Below are 18127 nucleotides of genomic sequence, written 5' to 3' on the forward strand. Positions count from 1 at the left end.
TTCCAGGTCAGCCAGAGCTACACTTGTCTCAAACATACAAATAAACCAAAGGAACAGGGCAAAATAGTATCATTTGTTCATCAGGCACTCGCCCAGTCAATATGTGTCAAAACCTACATACCAACAAACATGTGCTGCACGCTATAGACAATCACAGAAATCGCACTGATACCAATCCGCCTTCAGGGACTAATGGGTGAATTGAGACAGTGACATTCTACAAACCACAGTGAGTGTAGTATATCCAGAGGCCCATGAGACTGCCTCAGACTGAACCCACCTCTTCCACTTACCAAGTAGGCCACCTTGGGGGAAAAAAAAAACACAACTTCTTAGCCTTCTGCCCCTCACCTCCCCTTTGTAAAATGCGGGGAGTGATGGTAGTGCCAGCTTTCTGGGGATACTGTGAACAATAAGTGAATTAGCGTATGCCAGCATTCAGAACAGAGCCATGTCGGGGTATCTTGCTGTGGATGGTAGCATGAAGGAGTGACATGAGGAATGGGGCAGAACCTAGTTCCAGTGACGTGAAACTGACAACGGCAAGATGAATAGGGGTTTCCTCGGTGATATATACAGAGGTGGGTGGGGCAGGGTGTTGGAGGGATGTTCGAGGTAGAGGGAATAATAGGCAAAGGACAGCATCGGCTCACCTGGGGAGCTACAGGGATGTGGCTAAAACACATCATCAGGGAACTATCTGCCCCCCCACACACACACACTGCAGCAGTCAGCAAGGGGGCTGTGGTTTTTAACAAGGCTTCTCCAAGACCCAGGGTTCTTGCATAACCGTGCCAATCTAAGTCTGGTGTGAGGCTCAGTAAATGTTGAGTGAGTGACTGAACATGTGTACAGCTGTGTTGGCCTCACCTGCTTCTGTTATCACCCAACCAGAAAGCAAATCCACAGCCCCACATGCAGAGTGATGCGTGGACAGCCCCTTCCCAACTGTCCTGTCCAGCAATACACATCCATTTGGTCAGGCTCTTTCTTTTTGGTGGTATACTGAGCTGATTTTGGGTGGAAATCTCTAACACCTGGAATCAGCTGTTCCTGGTTCCCCACACTATATCAAGAGGCTCAGAGCTAAGCCAGCATGTTAGAGGTGGAACTGCTTCTAAATAGTCTCAAGGGAATCAGGACAGGGACACTGGAGGCACAGGCAGAGGCACTCGGAGCACTCGGTGACAGCCTGTGCTGCACCTGACAGGATGTAGGGGCTCAGTCAAGAAACCAGGGGTGGGCTGAAGATGTAGCTCGACTGGTAAAGCGGTCGTCTTGCTTGCACGGGGCTTGATCCCCAGCACCACACAAACTAAGTATGGCGGTGCTCACCTGTAATCACAGCACTCCAGATTGGGGGTGGTGCACAGAAGGAAAGAAAGAAAAAAAATGGAGCCAAAAGGGTGAGTGCAAGCCTGACAGCCCAAGAGTTCAAATCCCAGAACCCACATAGAAAAACTGAATGTGGTGTCTTGCATACGTAATCCCGGCATTTCTAAGGGGAGGTGCGAGAAAGAGACAGGAAAAAGAACCAGCTGGTAACAGCTGCAGCACAGCAACGGAAACAAGAGAGACTCTGCCTGGGAAGTCAGCCTTTGGCCAGGGCACTCGCACGCACGCACACTCTCAACAAATAACATTTCTTTTAAAGAAGAGAAAGACTGGGGGGGGGGGGGGGGGGCAATGGCTCTGTGGTTAAGATTACTTGCTGCTCTCGCAGAGGACTCAGGTTTGGTTCCCAGCACCCAGGTCAAGCAGCTCACAACTGTTGTGCCCTGGTTGCGAGACCCCCGAAGAGACCACCAGAGACACGAACTCACCGAAATGCAAAAGCAAGGTTTATTGGAGCAGGTCAAGCTGTGTGGCAGGGCCCTCATCAAGTCATCTGACGCAGTAGAGGCTGGAGGAGGTACCCACCCCTCTGCAAGCTCAGGTTTTAAAGGCAAAAACCACAAGATTACATCATTTAGGGGCGCTGCTAGTACAGGTACAATTCTGATTGACTCAAGTTTCAGGGGCTTTTCAGAATTTCTGTGTTATCTTACTTTGTAGTTTTAACTGGCTGTTTGTCAAACTTTACAGACTACCTCCGGCATTGGGGCATTCTGTGGTTAATCAATTGCTACCAGAGAGTCCTTCAAACATCCTGACTTAGTACTTTTGACCATCTCCAGCATTGGGGTATTCTATGGTTAATCAGTTGCTACCAGATGGCTCTTCAAACATCCTGACTTTGTTGACCATCTCCAGCATTGGGGCATTCTATGGTTAATCAGTTGTTACCAGGTGGCTCTTCAAACATCCTGACTTTGTCCTGGGACCTATGTCAGCAGCTCTGAGAATTTTGAAACTCAGACCTGTTTCAAGCTGGGGTGAGGGGCTTGCTTGAAACGGTGGTGCTTTGGTTCTTCAACAACCATCTGTAACTCTAGCTCCAGGGGATCCAATGCCTCTGGCTTCCTTGGGCACCTGCACTCACACGCATATACCCACATTTAGACACATACAACTATGCATAATTAAGAATAGTCATTTTCTTACAAGGGAAAGAAATATGTTGAACCCAACCCCCATTTCTCAGATGGGGAAACTGATGTGCAAAGAACAAGTGCCCTAGGTCACGACAATGGCAGTCTTACTAGAACCAGACCCCAGGTAGTCATTATCTATTCTTCTTACCAAAATTTCCTTCCATACTGTCCTGATTTCTCTTTCCCAGTTGGTGTGGGGGTCTCAACATGGGGAAGATGCATAGCCATAATCACCCCCGGCATTTCAGTCTTCCAGCCCCACTTGGAGCACACATCACAAAAGACGAAAATCTGGAGAGCAGGCGTGGGTGGGTTGTTCAGGGTCATGGCCTGCTTATGCCATATTCTTTATTTTTTTTTCTCCCTTGCTTTTTTAATTGAGTTTGAGGTAGTTGTTTTTGTTTCCTTAAGAAACGGAAAAGAATGAAGCTGCGTAAATACAACGGTATTAACTCTGAAAACCCCCTGCCATTTTAACTCCCTTACTGCAGAAATAAAAGAGAAATAATTTGTCCACCCACACGTAGCTCTTTCTGACGAAGGTAGGTGAATATTGCTTTGCTAATCGAGGGTGACTGCTGGAAGTGGAGCCTCGCTGACTGAGCCAGGATTGAGAGGAAGCCACAGCAACCCTGAAAGGGACCAGACCTCCAGAGGTTGGCAGAGTCCTGTGCTCAGGCAGAGCACAGAGTTCCCAACCCCTCCCGTCCCATCTTCCGCAGGTCTCCCCCAGCCGGTAGAGATGGAAGCACTGGACGAGGCTGAAGGGCTCCCCAGCAAGCAGAGGGAGATGCCACCACCCCTGCCACCCTCACCGCCCTCTGAGCCAGCTCAGAAGCTGCCACCTCAAGGCTCTGGGAGCCACTCCCTCACGGTCAGAAGCAGCCTGTGCCTGTTCGTTGCCTCTCAGTTCCTGGTAAGGATATCACAGGCCTCACTAGGGCCTGAAGAGAGGGTGGGTTGAGGGACAGCCTTCTACTTCTTCCCAAGATGGCTGCCTGGGGAGGCTGAGGGATGAGGGTCTTTCTGGTGGCCCTCAGTTACTCCAAGTCTCCAGACCGGAGTGAAGGGAAGGCAGAAGTTCTGAGCTACAGTCTCAGGAATGAAGCTCCTCATATCCTGCTAACCCTTATTCCCTAGCTAAGAAGACTGGATCCCCAGTCCCTGAGCCCCTGGTCCTACAGAGTTCCCTCTGAGGACTTCCTGTCTAAGGAGGCCTTTCTGGAAGACTTCTCTTCTGTGTGTGCTTGTGGGGTCTCCTGTGGGGTCTCCCGTGGGAAGGGTTCTGTCTCAGCCACCTGTGATTAGCTTTTCTCCCGAAGAGTGCTGGGGCCTCCTCTAGGTACATGGCCCTTCCCTCCGATGCCCAGTCTGAGAGACTCAGGAGCTTCCTGGGGGCCCAGGTTGGGGCTGAAAGTGAGCTCTGCAGGGCAATATAGGGGCAAAGGGCTGCAGCTATACGCTCAGTCTGCTCCCCTGACTGCCCCAGCTCGCCTGTGGGGTGCTCTGGCTCAGTGGCCATGGCCACTCCTGGCTGCAGAATACCACAGACCTCATCTCCTCCTCGTTCACACTGTTGAACCATCTGGGACCTGTGGTGAGTAAACTCTGGGGGACCCCCAGGACGGTGGGATGGAGTGGGATAAACTGGGGCTTCCCATCCCTCTCCCCCTCACAACACCTGGCTGGGGCATCTCTGAGTTCAAGAGATGTTTCCAAGAACCCAAAGGCCATCTGTGTGCATCCCACCCAGACCCAGGATGGGTTTTCTTGTTACTTTTGAAGCAGATAAGACCATTGCCCTTTCCCACTCCTCAGAATACTGACCAGTTTGTCTGATGTTCCCTAGGCCTGGCTGGGTTCTGGGACCTGGGGGATCCCGAGTCTGCTGCTAGTCTCTCTAACTGTGGGCCTGGTCATCATCACCACCCTGGTAAGGTGCCTCCTTGTCCTCAGCCTCAGGGTAGTCCTTCCCTCTCTAAAAAGCCCCACTTCCTACTAGGTCCGTCTGATCCCTGACCTGGGTTCTGAATAGGGCAAAGATAGACTTGTCTCCTTCAGCTGCATGCCTACTTAAAGCAAGAGTCTCCTTTCTAAAAGTGATCGGGGCTGAGAGAAAGGGCTGAGGCAGAAAGAACCCCCAGGCCCCACCCAGAAGGATTAAATCCACTAGAAACTAAGGACAGAGAAGGGAGAGTCGGGGTGGAACCTGACATCTAAGAGCCAGGAGAATGTGGTTACTCTAGACCTTATAGCATCAGACAACTCAGTCCCACAGGGTACCCCATGAACCCAGCAGGCAGCAAACATAATCCCAGGTCCATGATGCTGTGTGCTCCCGACCAGGTGTGGCACCTCCTCAAGGCACCCACAGAGCCACCCACCCCACTGCCCCCAGAGGACAGGCGCCAATCAGTGAGCCGCCAACCGTCCTTCACCTACTCGGAGTGGATGGAGGAGAAGATAGAAGATGACTTCCTGGACCTGGACGCGGTGCCTGAGACACCTGTGTTTGACTGTGTCATGGACATCAAGCCTGAGACTGATCCCACCTCGTTGACTGTCAAGTCCATGGGTCTGCAGGAGAGGTGGGAGGGGTAGAGGAGGGGAGGCTGGGGGTCACAAATTCCCAAGTCCCGTTAGAAGGGTAGATGCCTAGCTCCTGGTTTAGAGTGCAGGGTGAGCCCCATGGCTTAGCACGTGCAGACAAGTGCTTTTCCAGTAGTACATGTTGATTGGGGTACTTCAAGATGAATGCCCAAGAGTACAGTTCCTTCCCATGCACACGCAGGCATGTGCAGGAGTGCACACGTGCACAGCCATACTATCCTTGGCTTGAGGAAGTCAGGGTTGGTTTCCTCACACAGGGCTTGTTGGGGCCTTTAGCTTAACTGTGTTCCTTGTAACTTGACAAAGGGACAATAGGTAGCATTTCCCAAAACCTCTACTTCCCTAGAGTTCCCCATGGGATGCAATGAGCAAATTTTGGGAGGTAGTGACACCCTGAGTTTAGGGCTGGGTAAGCCAGCTCACACACGGCTTGAATTACCCACAGGATGTCATGGAAAGTGCTGGAGGAGGGCTCAGAAAACCTAGACAATATTTTTTTGGCTCTGCCACTTCCTCATAGTCAAAGCCTGGACAGTGCTAGTGCCCTCTTGAAACTCAGTGTCCCTTTCTATATAATGAGGATGCCCTCCTTTGCTGAGGCTTTAGACACTGGGCATGGTGGAGTTGGCCCAGTATAGATACTTTGCTGCTACTGGCTGCCTTTGCACTCCCTACTTCCCTGAATGCAGAGGGCCCTGGCCTCTTCCAGCTGCAACGCACTTAACGCCATGACAGCCTCATTCTAGGACTGTGATGCTAGGGTCTGAAGCTGTGCTCTTGGGCTGGAGGATCACCTTAGCATGCATCTTCCCTGTGGGCCTCCTTTCAGGGGGCCATTAGGGATTGCTTGGGGTTGAGCTTTCAGAACTGGAGCTTCCACCCCACTATGGGAAGGAGCCGACCAGGGTGTAGACAGAACCATGTGCTCCTTAGGACAAGCTCTTGTCACATCCCTCTTCCTGGAGCCATCCTGCTCTCGTCCAACCACCTTCCTCCTTTCTTTCATGCCTAAGGTTCTTATCTTCTTCTATGACTCTTGCAGGAGGGGCTCCAATGTCTCCTTGACCCTGGACATGTGTACCCCTGGCTGCAATGAGGAGGGCTTTGGCTACCTGGTGTCCCCACGAGAGGAGTCAGCCCATGAGTACCTGCTCAGTGCCTCCCGTGTCCTCCGGGCAGAAGAGCTGCACGAAAAGGCCCTGGATCCTTTCCTGCTGCAGGCAGAATTCTTTGTGAGTCCCTTGAAGTGACCACCCACCCTTGCACTCATAAAAGGCCACACTCGGCCAGTCGGTACTCCAGAGCATACAGACCCATCCATGGGACAGACTAGCAACCCCTTGTCATATCTCCCAGCATCCTGGGCAAGCTCTTACCCTCTGAGACCTGACGTCCTCATCTGGAAAGTCAGACAAATGACAGGGTCTTTTGGGGACAGGCAGACAGAGGTACTTCTGGATCTATTGGGAGAACTGTGCTCTGGAAGCCGTAGAAAGCATCCCCCTGGTGGTGTAGTTCAGTGGTGGAACAGGTGCCTGGTAGAATACACAAAGCTGGGTCAACCCCCGTCAGAAAAAGAAAGCCTCATCTACTCATTCTCCTGTCTTCCCGCCCTCCTCTGCCTGGTATCATCAAGGATGTTTAGCCCATGCTCCTGGGTTCCCCCCTTTTCTCCTCTGGGTTTCAAGCTTAGGCCCTAAGTCCTTTCCCAACCTCTGACTGACATGTGCTGGATTTGGAAGGGCCCAATAAGTAACAGTCCTGATCTCCTGCCAAGAGTGCTTAGCCAGATAAAAGCTCAGCCATAAGAACGTGTGGCCCTTATCGTCACCAATATGATGTGAGACTCGGCAGTATGAGACTTTTGATACCGGTCCTCAGAAATGGCAAACTCCACTACCACGGGGGTCTTGGCCTTTCCCCATGAGTCTGCACCCATAGTTAAGAAAAGAACCCCAAAAGGGGGAAGGCAGGAACTTAAGCCCAACAGCCCACTCTCCCTCAAACTCACCAGCTGGGTAGCTCACCCACTGTGCTGCTTGGGCACAGTGCTCCATAGGCTTACTGCTCTTGTGGGGACACTCAGATCTCCAGAACTTGTCTCCACCTGCAGAGAACCCAAAGTGGTGGGCCCCGATCTTCTTCTCCAGCCGTGTGCTCCACCCCCATACCTGCAGGAACTGTCCACTTGCGGGCCAGGTGACTGGCACCTTCCTCACATCATTCCCACCTCAGTGTCTCTAGAAAGCCTTCCTCCACCACCCCAGCTCCCACTCTCAGCTCCCACCATCATCCTCTCCCCATGAAAACAGACCCCCCCATCCCTTCCTGCTCAGTAGATACCATAGATTTGGCCAGGCAGGAAGCAACACAGCTTGCTAACCCACTCCATGGGCAGTTCTGCACATGTGTGTGGTGGGGTTTTTTTTAATTATTATTTCTTTTGATTCTCATAAGAACCCTAGAAGGTGTCACCATCTGCATTGGGCAAAGACCATCTAGTATATCCAGACACAGTGAGCAGTGTGTCCAGGGGCTAAAGTATGCAGACATATTAGACAGAGTGCATAGGGAGGCATCCCGGAGGCCATGGGTGGGGGAATGGAGCTGAGGGGAACCTAAGAGTTAGAGCCAATTTGGAGGTGCAGGGCTGAAATTAGTAGCACTCTCAGCCAGCACAGCGCCGTGAACGCAGAGCCCCATGGGCCTGGGCAGAGGAGGGAGGCACAACTGAGGCCTGAGAATGGCAAAACAAAGAAAGCCAAGTCAGGAAGAACAAAAGTTCAAGGCCCGCCTGGGCCACATAGTGAGTTCAAGGTTGGTGAGCAACTTACCGAGACTGTCTTAGAATTTAAGGGAGGAGCTGGCATTTTAGCTCAGTGGTTGGGTCCTTGCCCAGCATGCACAGGCTCTAGGCCCAACCTCCAATATAAGGGGGGCATGGGGAAAGGGGCAAGAGAAGCAAACCCAACTGCAGATAAAGGGAAGCCGGGCCCAAAGAGACCTCACACGCCAGGGAACCCATCAGACGTGGAGCTGCTTCTAAGGGACAAACAGCCTTACGGGATGAAAAGCCGGTTCCCTTTTTACTGGGCAATCAGGGAAGGTCCTTAGAGGAAGTGACCTCAGATAGACAGGATGTGTAGAAAAGATGAGGTTCGTTCAAGTCTTACCAAAAAGAGAACACCACAAACAAAAGTCCAAGGTGGGGATGACCACAGCAGGAACACACATCCCCAGAGCTTCCTGGCTGGCTGCTGCACAGAGAACAGGGAAGGAGGGGGTGACTGGCAAGGTCTTGTTCATTTTTGTTTGGCGTTTTATTGAATGTCTATCTCAAATCAGCTGGCCCTCAACGGACAATTGCTGTGCTATTTATTTTATGCACTTGGCATATGCCAGTAACTATTCTAAATGTGTATGTGTGCTAACTCACTCAGTAGTAAATGCTTGTCGAATGAATGCATGAACTCAAGACAGCCCCTGCACTGACAGTTGGAGGCAAGCAGTGCCTGAATTTGGACTTCTGGGAAGACCAGCCTGAAGCTGCTCACAGCCCCGTGTCTTCCTCATGTAGGAAATCCCCATGAACTTTGTGGATCCAAAAGAATATGACATCCCAGGGCTGGTTCGGAAGAATCGGTACAGAACCATCCTTCCCAGTGAGTACCTGCTGCCCCAGGGTGGGGAGGGGAGCGGGTCCTGTCATCTGGGAAGGCCTCAAGTCTGGAGATGGACCTCCAGAGCTGATGGACAGTCATCACAGTAGATGGTATGGAGACCGGGCCAATCAAGGAGAAGGGAACGGGAGCAGAGACTGGCTCCCTTTCTAACCCTGGACCCTTCCTGGCTAGTGGCACTGAGCTCTGGAGAAGCATTGGGAGAAAAGGTGCCTCTGAGGTGGTGAAAAGTGGCTGAAGTTACTGGCATGGCCTTTCTCTTCTGAGTGGGTATATTTTAAGAAGAAAACAGTAAAGGCTTACAGAAGGCAAGTGACTTATCCACAGCCACACGGCTAGTAAACAAAGATCTGCCCTAAACCTGGGCCTCTGTGACCCCGGCATCAGGCTCTTCCGTCTACCTGTGTTCTGTGTGACCTGACTATCAGTCCTCTAGCAGGCAGAGCCACCTCCAGAGGGAATGAGGTACCTCCATCCTGTAGTGATCTGTCTACCATGGGGTGTGTCCAAATGAGGCTAAGGCCTGAGCAGGGCTTGTCTTGGAGACCGTTATACCAGGTGACCTACTATTCCCATTCCATCCCATGGTGTCATGGTCAGGTCGTTTTGATCAAGGCCCTCTGGGGGCTAGCTCAGAAGGAGGGGGTGACGTGTTGAAAGTGAATCCCCGAAAACCTACTCCAACCAGTTCGTGGAGTAGCGAGCCCTTAAAAAGCAGTTTGCCATCAGCATCTCTACCAGCATGGAAGATGTCATGACTTATTTTTAACTTTTAAAATATCGACTTGTGGTTGCTATGGTTACACAGTCTCTAGGTAGTTACGTTTAAACAAAGCACCATTTAAGGCCAGAATGCCTTAGTTGGGCTGCTCACCTCTTCTCTCAACTTATCCTCCCTGCCCCTGTTCTTCCTGCAGGCAGGGGCCTGGCTACGCCAGAACCTAGGGTTTTGCTGGCTCCTTAGAATGGCCACTGGATTCAGCCATAATCCATGTGGTCCTGCTGAACTGTTGACAGGCTCGCATCTCCTCCAACCATGCCCCAAACCTCCAAGCCCCCAAACCCAACACAGAACGTTGTACAGCGAGGCAGAGCTGACCCTGAACCTTAAGAGACTGGACTAGGGGGACAAAGGTCATGGAAGGCTCAGCAGAGGCAGCCTCTGGGATCAGGATGGGGCTGGAGACTCCCTGAGATTTGTTCTATCATTGATCGAACATGTTTCCTGAGCCCCATCCCAGGGACTAAAAATTTGGATTCTGCACACAGAGCTGTCAAGCAAAAGAAACAGCTCTGTGGACAGTCCCAGGGTGAGCACTGACTTAGCAGGAGCACTAAATTCAAGGGCACAGTGGCTGTCCCATTCACACAGTACCTCCACCTCCTAAAGAATGTGGAGCAACTGGGAGACCGTCTGGACCTTCTTGGATGAATGAGTGAATGAATCTCTCAGATCTGACCCCCTCCCTTCCAGCCTTACTACCAAATGACTTTGTGGGGGTTCAGTCTTCCATGTTGCCCAGTTCTAATGAGCATCACTGACATATGGTACACTGGCATAAATGTCCCTGGGCGAGGTGCCAGGGAGGGCAGCCTGTGACCTTGACACTTGTTACTGGACTGTGGCAGTCATACCCTGACTGCTTTTTCTCCTTCCTGCCCCTCTCTCACAGTGGGAGCAACAGAAACATAATCATGTCACCTTCCTCCTTAAACACAGTGAACGTCACCCTCTCTAAGCGTGGTATGTGAGACCGTGGCTCCTCTCCAGCTCCCATCTCTCGCCAGTCTCAGCCTTGGCCTGTGCACCTGGTCAGACAGTGTTCCCTGTTTCTCCTCCTAGTCCTTTCACCCCTGAAAAGTGCCACATCTTCCGGGAAGCGCAGCCACCCTAGCCCAATCACAGCCCCCTCTGTCCCTCCAGCCCCAGAGCTCTCAGGCCATGCACCACTTGTCTCCCTGCCCAACACTACGTCCTCTTTGTGGCAGGGACCATGCGTGTCTTGTTGATCTAGAAGGCTCTTCTCACAAGCATAGCACAGAGCCAGCATGGACCTGGGGCTGTAGAATGCAGTCATTACCATCACCACAGTGACTCCGTGATCGCAAAGCTCTACCATCTGGCCAGAGAGGGCAGTGCCCACAATTGTCCTTCCAGCACCTAACCTGGATAGGCAAAACCAAGAGGTCCAGGCAGAGATGCCTGCTTAAGCACTCTCTTCTGCTGATGTTGCCGAAGCCCCTCCTACCTACTCTTAGCCATCCCTACCCCTGCACTACTTCTATACCCTCTCTACAAGCACCATCCACCCCCATATCACCTACCATGACCCAGGCAGAGACGGGAGCTAGCAGAGGAGGCATGGAGATGAGAGGCATATGCCTGTCACCCCTAGGTTTTTCTCCATTCCCACTGTCTGCTGGAACTCATGACAACAACAACTGCTTGTTATATAGCATTTGTCATAAGCTATTGTGTGCTGCTTCCTGGCCAGGGGCTCTGCTTCTTCCTGTTAACTTTTTTAATAGTATTTATTTATTGTGTATACACATGCATATAAGTATGTATGGGGCACACCATGGAAGTCTGAGGACAATGTGTGAGATTCAGTTCTCCCCTCCAGCGTATGGGTCCCAGGAATCCAATTTGCTGTCAGCCTTGGCAGCAAGTGTCTTTACCCTCTGAGCCATCTTACCGCCCCCTGTCAACTCTTTAGGTCTTTATAAGATAAAGGAGGTCGTCAGGCAATGACTCTTAGTAACACCCCTGCATTGCCTGTGAGGGCATATACTGGCTATGACCCCAGAGGAAATGTGGGTACTGTGGAGTAGGACAGAGAAGTTCGCCCTATACCAGAAGGCCCAGCTCACAGCCTCACCTGTCTCCCACCTCAGATCCTCACAGCAGAGTGTGCCTGACTTCACCAGACCCTGAAGATCCTCTGAGTTCCTACATCAATGCCAACTACATTCGGGTATGTAGCTCCGTCCCAAGAGCCTTCCACTAAAGGAGAGGCCTGAGCTGGTGGGATCTATCCTCCAGACTTGTCCCCAAGCCGGTGTGGCTCCTACAAGCCCCAAAACGAGCCTAAGTGTGGGATGGGGCGCTGGGAGTGCCGCCTCTGACCCCGACCTGACAGGCTGGACTTGGCTGGCTGCAGGGCTACAGTGGGAAGGAGAAAGTGTACATTGCCACACAGGGACCCATCGTCAGCACTGTGGCGGACTTCTGGCGCATGGTGTGGCAGGAGCACACACCCATCATTGTCATGATCACCAACATCGAGGAGATGAACGAGGTAGGGACCCTGTGCCATTGCTCAGTGCTCCCTGCTTCCTGTCCTACATGAAGCATCTCACTTGCATATTAATTTTTATTAATATGATAATTAATAAATGTGAGCCTGGTGTGCACTCAACTGTCAACACAAGGAAATGGGAGGTGTCGAGAGGTAAGGTACGCATGCACTCAGGGCCACATGGAGCAGAGCAGAGCCTGGAGCTGGCTTCTCCCTCCCCATCCAATGGCCATGCTGTCAACCATGATAGTTTGCTGCTTCCCAGTATGACACTGGTGTGGAAGTTCATGATGAACAGCTCATTTAATTGAATCTCCATTAAAAAATCCTTCTGAGGGAGGCTGCAGAGACAGCTCAGTTGAAGAGCTGAGTTTTAACCCCAGGACCCACGTAGATAACAGGCATGGTGTATGCATCTGTACCCCACCCCCGTGCTAGGGAAGCAGAGACAGGCAGATCTAGGGCTCCCTGGCCAGCCAGTCTCCTTACTTGGTGAGTTCCAGGCCAACAAGAGATCCTGTCCCGAAAAACCGAAGTGGACTGCACATGAGAAACATCACTTGAGGTTAAACTCTGGCCTCCACACACACACACACACACACACAGTCCTTCCTATAAAGGGTACCATTTTCATTTTTCAAATGGGGAAACTGAAGCTCAGGAATGAGGAGGAGGTCATGGGTTATAAAGTCAAGATTTCAATACAATCCTCTAATAACAAAGCCTGTTGTCCTTGTGTGACTGTCTGTTGGCCCCAGCAGAGCAAGAGGGAACGTGGGAGGAGAATAGCAGTGTAACACAGCCTGATCTTGGTCCTTGCAGAAGTGCACGGAATACTGGCCAGAAGAGCAGGTAGTCCACGATGGCGTGGAGATCACCATACAGAAAGTCATCCACACTGAGGACTATCGACTGCGACTCATCTCCCTCAGGGTGAGGCCTGGGGCTAGACAGGGCAGGGCTGGCTGTGAAGCTTAACTGGGACCACCAACCGAAAAAAGTACTCAAAGGCCTACTATAGGTGATGCCTAGGCCTATGTCACACCCAGGATTCACTGGTAAGCAGGGTGAATAGACTTGGACACTAGGGTCAAGACAGAGCCCCGGCTGCATTTTCCAAACCTTATTTCCATATACCATCAAGCTCTTTTGTGCACTGCTGCTTATAACAGTTCTAGCTCATTCTCCACAACCCCTCAAGGCCAGGACTGTCCTGGTGAGGAGGCCTCAAGTGCTTCTAGCATTGTCCTTATCATAACGGAAGGTTCTTTATGACTTTGAGTGCCAGTAATGTCCCTTCCATTAGGGTTCTGTCTTCTGGTCTGATGCACCCTGTCTGTCCACCACCAGAGGGCAGGCACTCCTTGCTGCTTTAGGGCACATAATTATGCTTACAAGGAATGGCAAAAAAAGGGAAAACACACAAAATATGAGCAACACAGAGCAGCCCAGAAGAGAGGGGGAAGATGCCCACCCACCCAAAAGTTGCACTTCTCCCAGGATAAGCAGAAGAAGAGAGACTGCTCCTTTGGGGGCATTAGAAGGTTCTGGTTTGGAGAAGTGATAAGGGGTGTGTGTGTGTGTGTGTGTGTGTGTGTGTGTGTGTGTGTGTGTGTGTGTGTGTGTGTTGGAAGGGGATCACCAGAAAGGTGGAGAAGTTAAGTGGGGCCCCAGAAAGCTGATGCCCTGTTCAGAAACAGCCTAGAAAAGTCACTGATGCTGACAGCCACGGGGTTCAGCCACAGAGAGGAGCTCCGGGCCTAACATTTGTCCCTCTGAGCTGCCCTGTTTCCTACTAGATGCAGAACTGGGCAAGATACCAGGGTGCCTGAGCCCCCAGAGGCCAGTGTCCATATGAGCATCTAACACCAAGACTTACTGGAAACCCTGAAGGCCAGGAAGTAAGGGGCAGGTGCTGCGGTCACTGTCACAGCCATGTAACCAAGAACACGAGGAACCAGCTTCCAAGTAGAAAGAGGCTGGGGTGTGGGGCTGCTCATCTCAGTGCTATGGGAGCAGCTAGGGAAGAGCGAGGGTGTCTTGGGGTTTGAGGGTGTTCACAAGCACCTGCTGTGGGTGTGGTTCTGGCCTGGGTATGGGGGACAGAGCTGTGTTCTGGACTCTTTCTTCAAGGAGCACCCATAAGATGGTAAATACCAACTAGTGACAGGCAAGGATACAGAAGGGCACCCTGCCATATGGAATGCTCTGGGAATGCTTACCGGAAGGGCTGTATGGGATCTTGGAGGATTGGTAAGGGGTGAGCAGCAGCAAACTAGGCTTTCCTAGTGTGCAGAAGGAGCAGCTGTGTGTGCAAGCACACGTGTGTGCCCACTTCCTATATCATGTCCTCCCACAGCAGAAAAGATGATGGAGTGAGGAATCTCTCCAGGGTCTCTAATCTAAGGGCATGGATCACGTTTGAAGGTGTGCACTCCTGACCCACAGCCCGCACCTTCAGATTCCCACCCCGTGGAATTGAGCTTTCAACATATGAAGTTGTGGGTCAGGAAACCACACTTTCAGTCCGTAGTGAAGGGTTTCTTGGTTTGGTGTAGGGTTAGGTTTCCAGTACTAGAGATTTAACCCAGGTTCTCACAGTAGGCCAGAACTCTCTCACTGAGCTACATCCCCAGCCCTTTTTATTGTTTTGTTTGTTTTGAGACAGCCTCACTAAGTTTCCCAGACTGACCTGGACCTACTCTGTAGATCATGCAGGCCTTGATCTTCCTGCTTCAGGCTTCCAGGTAGCTAGGATTACAGGCCTGCACCATTAGGCCCAGCCAGCAAAAGGTCTTAAACACAGTGCAGTGTATCCAGATTTGTGCTAGGGAGAGACCATTTTGATGCTATGGGTCTTTGATAGTTGGGGAGGAATAGGGTAGGGTCATCCCAAAATGGGACAGTAGAGCAGATAGGAGACTGGCAGTACATACTGAGGACAGCAGGATGGGCAGGCAGAGCCTGTGCTCTGGGCTGTGTGACTAAGGGGTGCCTGGAACATCTGTCCGAATAAGGAATTTCCGGATAGTAATGAATTGGAGAAAAGGCTCTTTGCCTTTCTTGGATGATTTTAGAGTTCAGAGGCCAATGTCTCTCTCTCACTCACTCTCACGCACGCATGCGTGCACGCACACCAAGCTAACTCTGATCTGTCTTGTGCCATTAGGCAATATGGTAGATGGGAACTAAGAATCCCTACACTCTGCGCCCCTCCCTTTCCTCCCTTGCCATCTCCATCTTTGGATGAATTAGGTCTAGGAACATTCACATGTATCTGGGGGGGTAGGAGGACTCTCTCTCTCTCTCTCTCTCTCTCTCTCTCTCTCTCTCTCTCTCTCTCTCTCTTTCTTTCTCTCTCTCTCTCTCTCCTGGGCAGAGAGGGACTGAAGAGCGAGGCTTGAAGCATTACTGGTTCACATCCTGGCCTGACCAGAAGACCCCGGACAGGGCACCCCCACTCCTGCACCTGGTACGGGAGGTGGAGGAGGCAGCCCAACAAGAGGGACCCCACTGTTCCCCAATCATCGTTCACTGCAGGTGGGTTTTCCTGTCCACCCGCTGGGGTGGGGCCACCCCCATCCCTGGGCTACTGTGCGCCTCACCCCATCTATCCTCTCGACCGGCCCTCAGTGCAGGGATTGGGAGGACTGGCTGCTTCATTGCCACCAGCATCTGCTGCCAGCAGCTGCGACGGGAGGGCATCGTGGACATCCTAAAGACCACATGCCAGCTCCGTCAGGACAGGTCAGCCCCTGGTCAGGGGAGGGGGGAGGGTGGCAGTGTGATGTGTGCATGAATCGAGGGACAGTGGATAAACCAGACATAGTCTGTAAGGCAGATGGGGAGCAGAAAGAAACACATGGGAGAGAGCAGAATCCAGGCAGCTCTCCGGAGGAAGACGGAAGACAAGCAGCTGGTGGAAAGGACAGGGGCTGAGAACAAGGGTGCGTCCCTGAAATGAAGGGACAGAGGGCAATGGCTGGGAAGAGTTGCTGTCTCCGAGCTACAGAACAGCTGGTGCCCCCTAGCGTTTGAGGACCCCTCCCGCAGCTCACTGCATCTCTACTGGCCAGGGGTGGCATGATCCAGACATGCGAACAGTACCAGTTCGTGCACCACGTCATGAGCCTCTATGAGAAGCAGCTGTCCCACCAGTCCTCAGAGTGACCACGCTCTTCCTCTGAGCTCCTCTGGGCACTGCCCAGCCTGAGTCTGGGCCTTCACCCCCAACAACCCAAGATCTGGCCTTGGGCCCTGGGCCTGCTCCCTGTCCCTTCCCCTCACCCTTCCTTCTCTTCAGTCTGCTCCCCCTCTGTTGTCCTGGCCTGGTCCCTACCCCCAGCCTAGCTCTTCTACTGTACATACTGCAGAGTTGGGGAGGGCAGGGGAGGAATTACCAGGCCAGGCCTGGGGCCCCTGGGCCTGACCCACACCGTACAGACCTGGGGCCTCAGTTTTAACCATGGTTCCACTGCTACTTGGTCCAAAATGTTTCCATGCCACACCCCAAGTGTTCTGCCACTACGTGCTCTGTCTGTCCATCCATCTCTGCTATCTGTACCAGACACTGTGTCCCCTCAGGCAGGATAGGAACACTGAACTGAGCTCTAGTCCCTCAGCCCCCCAGCCCCCAAGGCATAGGTACCTGCCTCTAGGCTCACCAGCTCCTCTGAAAAGGCAGACTGCATTTTGCCACCAGGATGTGGATGGTAGGAACAGGATCCAGAGACCAGGCAGTGGAGCACGTGATGGTTAACAGAGAGATCCCAGCTAAGGAAGAAGGTTCTTGGGCAAGGGTGGGCATTATTCTAGATGCCTTCTGAATGTCTGATACTCTCAGAAAGCAATGATCAGCCTGTGAGGCACTGGAGATGAAGAGGACAGATGCAGGTGGGGAACCCCAAAGAGCCGGGCCCTGAGGGGGGTCCTCCAAGAGTAGGATGGGGACTCAACTCCAGACCTGTAAAACATCTTTCTGTGTCACTACGGGAAAGCCCAAAAGTCTTGCTGCGTGTTGCTCTGTGTGTGTTCCCTGTGTCCATGTACATGTTGAGAGCCCATGAGCAGGGCGTGCATGACTCTTTGGCAACATGTGTTATCTTGGAGCCACGTGTTTTTATTGCTGACTTTAAATATTTATTCCACGGCAAACAGAGACATTTGGTGTCTTTTTATAACTCGCTCGTGGTCATTGATTAGAGCAATAAAGAGAGCATTTGGAGCAAAACTAAGTTCCTGGGTCTGTCATTGCCAGTTCCTTCCATCCCCAGCCTCCTTGCAACCCAGGGTTTTGTGCCTCTCCTCTGCCCGTGCGCACTAAGTTGGCCCTCTTGATCACTGGCGCCCCTTGTGGAGATTGGGAATATATGTGAAGCCGGATTTGAAAAGCCAAAGTCTATTAATACCTGAGGATTCCAATTCAGCCTTCAGCCCTGGCCCACAGAACTCCACTGCACCACAGGGAACCTCACAGGTGGAAGGAAAAGTAGCTAGTAGGCCACCAGGTAGAGAGCTGCTCCAGGGAGGCCAAGGGTGGGGCAAGGAGACATTCCCCTCTCTGATTGGATAGTATACTTCTGTTCTCTGGGACCCCCATCTGAGCTTCAGACACCTTTATCTTTTCTTATTGTCTGTGCCATCGCCTCCATGGTTGAATCTTTGAAGGCCCTGCTGGCTGGCCAGCAGCCCGCCCTGGGGTGACCTCCATTTACCATCAGTGGCTGACAGCTTCATCTTAGGGCCAGGGGAGAAGAACAGAGCAGAAGTGTCCCAGATGGCTTAGAATCTAGTTCCCTGGGGCCCTTCGGGAGGGGCTACTCTCAGTCCAGGCCTTCCAAGGGAAACTACTGGGCTGCAACTGCTACTGGGCCCCACAGGGACAACAGGAGGTAAGTGGACTGGTCCAACAGGTCCAAGGCAGGGCTGTCAGCTCACAGAGATCTCCCTCCCAGAGGATGGGCCCTTCCACCCAGATTTCAGAGACTGGACTGAGGAATAGGAA

General features: G+C 52.1%; 1 protein-coding gene across 4 annotated transcripts in view; it reads left to right on the forward strand.

Moving 5' to 3' along the window:
- Ptpn5 (protein tyrosine phosphatase non-receptor type 5) overlaps positions 1 to 17357 on the forward strand; it is a 63632-nt gene extending 46275 nt beyond the window's left edge. For 3 of the 4 annotated variants that reach the window (XM_052760670.1, XM_052760669.1, XM_052760666.1), the window contains exons 3-14: positions 3257 to 3450; positions 4024 to 4131; positions 4384 to 4467; positions 4881 to 5122; positions 6187 to 6376; positions 8722 to 8806; positions 11720 to 11799; positions 11986 to 12123; positions 12946 to 13056; positions 15503 to 15663; positions 15757 to 15870; positions 15965 to 16193. In XM_052760670.1, the coding sequence (XP_052616630.1) occupies positions 3257 to 3450; positions 4024 to 4131; positions 4384 to 4467; positions 4881 to 5122; positions 6187 to 6376; positions 8722 to 8806; positions 11720 to 11799; positions 11986 to 12123; positions 12946 to 13056; positions 15503 to 15663; positions 15757 to 15870; positions 15965 to 16082 (1625 nt within the window). In that variant the 3' untranslated portion in view covers positions 16083 to 16193. The other variant, XM_052760667.1, reaches the window with a different exon arrangement.
- The last annotated feature ends 770 nt before the right edge of the window (positions 17358 to 18127 follow it).

The sequence above is a fragment of the Peromyscus californicus genome, unplaced genomic scaffold (assembly GCF_007827085.1).
Source record: "Peromyscus californicus insignis strain IS unplaced genomic scaffold, ASM782708v3 Scaffold_4__1_contigs__length_199733344, whole genome shotgun sequence".
Classification (NCBI taxonomy): domain Eukaryota; kingdom Metazoa; phylum Chordata; class Mammalia; order Rodentia; family Cricetidae; genus Peromyscus; species Peromyscus californicus.